General features: G+C 41.0%; 1 protein-coding gene across 1 annotated transcript; it reads right to left on the bottom strand.

The window, feature by feature from the left end:
* Window positions 1–250: 250 nt before the first annotated feature.
* Window positions 251–1,405, bottom strand: LOC142505881 (protein TIFY 10B-like). The gene is made up of 4 exons (XM_075619012.1): window positions 1,162–1,405; window positions 939–1,053; window positions 549–869; window positions 251–468 (listed from the first exon to the last, which is right to left on the bottom strand). Exons 1-4 carry the CDS (start codon window positions 1,310–1,312, stop codon window positions 378–380), a joined length of 678 nt encoding a protein of 225 aa, XP_075475127.1. The 5' UTR covers window positions 1,313–1,405; the 3' UTR covers window positions 251–377.
* Window positions 1,406–1,632: the final 227 nt, after the last annotated feature.

The following is a 1,632-nucleotide window of genomic DNA, read 5'->3' as shown; positions in this document are numbered from 1 at the left end:
TATTCACAATAAAAAAATAATCCTCTTAGCATCAAAAAGTAATATTTTTTCATGGATAACCCAAATAAAAGATTCGTCTCACAAAATACGACCCGTGAGACCGTCTCAAACAAGTTTTTATCGTACTTTTAACAAGAACAAGTTGCATTCATGATAATAAAATGTGATTACATATCATAACCTCTACTAATTGCAATCAAATCAAATCAAATTGATTGTTTGATTCAGCAGAGAATAAAATATAATAAAATTTTGATCTTGAAAAAACTTGACTCAAATCAAATATTAGCAGCCAAATTTGCAGTCAAATACATCGGAATGTTAATACATACTTCATAATAGGGTAAGGATGATGATAACAATCTTTAGACTTGAAACTAAACGGCCAATCCCGGCGGCGCCTCGCCCACAGCCGGCGGAGGAGCAGTCACCGGCTTGATTTCTTGGTACGGCGCCTTCTTTTTGATTCTGCGACGCAGTAAAACAGAAATGGTGGGATCAGCGGAAAGAGTCGAATTCAAGATTCTTTCTATATGCCGTTGAATTACCTGTCCTTCCTCTTCTCCAGGAAGCGGGCCAGTGAGTTTCGCCTCGCAATTGGCAGATCGCAGCCAAGCGACGGTATGGGAGCGTGGAGGGTACGCTCCGGCGGTACGAAGCTGGGTATCAGGTTCGGGATGCCGGTGGCGGACTCCGAAGGGCTCTGGGCCGCGAAGGCGGTAGGGTGATGGTGGTTCTGGGTGCCGCTGGGCTTGTTAGCTAACAACATGATTTCACTGACCTTGTCCGCCGGGAAATCATCGAACACAAGCACTTTTCCGCCGTAGAAAATCGTCATCTGGGCAGCTTCCGCACCGGATTTTGCACCGCTGCACACAAAATCACCCCCAAAAATCACACCGCGACTTCGAAGTGCAGAAGATAGAAGAATCATTTACCTAAGATCGGAATTCTTCTTGGCTTCTTCTTCACCGGCAGGAAGGTGCGTCTCGCCAGATTTCTCCATTATCGGGAACAAATTCATCGTCCCAGTTGCAGCCGCCGCGGAAGCCCCTTAAATTCACAAAAAAAAAAAAAATCCAACATAATTAAAACCCAAATCCAGAAACTCACAGATCTGGCAACCCAAAAGGAAAAAAACTAAAGAAAACAAGATGATACGAGGTGATTCAAATTTCTGAGCTAAGCCTAGCGTAAGATCTCCGAAACTGCCCTTCTCTTTCAGGTACTGGCTCAAGAGAGTGCAAGTCTTGGAGAAGTTGGACCTCCCGCCGGTCATCTTACCGGAATCCACGATCTTGGACGAACCCATATCTCTCTCCTTTGCATTTAATACTGCAAATGATGTCTTTATACACAATCGAACTGTGCTTTTTGCAGAGATTTAAAAAGAAAAAAACACGAGGAATGTGTGATGCTATTGAACAACCCAAAAAATAGATCGCAGAATTGTTCTTGGTCGCTTTCAACCTATTTTTGTCTACTAGTATATTTTCCGTGCATTGGACGATGTTATTTTATATATTTATTAAAATTAATAAATATGAGTGTTTAACATTTATTTTATTTTCTTTTAAAAAAAACATTTATTTTATTTGTGATAATGTTCAATATAAGAGAACAATAAAATTG

The sequence above is a fragment of the Primulina tabacum genome, chromosome 10, assembly GCF_025594145.1.
Source record: "Primulina tabacum isolate GXHZ01 chromosome 10, ASM2559414v2, whole genome shotgun sequence".
Classification (NCBI taxonomy): Eukaryota; Viridiplantae; Streptophyta; class Magnoliopsida; order Lamiales; family Gesneriaceae; genus Primulina; species Primulina tabacum.
This window is presented reverse-complemented; position numbering and strand designations above follow the sequence as displayed.

Bases quoted from the DNA above. Each gene is read 5' to 3' on its own strand.
- LOC142505881 (XM_075619012.1), bottom strand. From the start codon at position 1,312: ATGGGTTCGTCCAAGATCGTGGATTCCGGTAAGATGACCGGCGGGAGG. The intron at 1,054-1,161 runs GTATCATCTTGT...TGTGAATTTAAG, and splicing joins TCAGAAATTTGAATCACCTC to GGGCTTCCGCGGCGGCTGCA. The intron at 870-938 runs GTAAATGATTCT...TTTTGTGTGCAG, and splicing joins AAGAAGAATTCCGATCTTAG to CGGTGCAAAATCCGGTGCGG.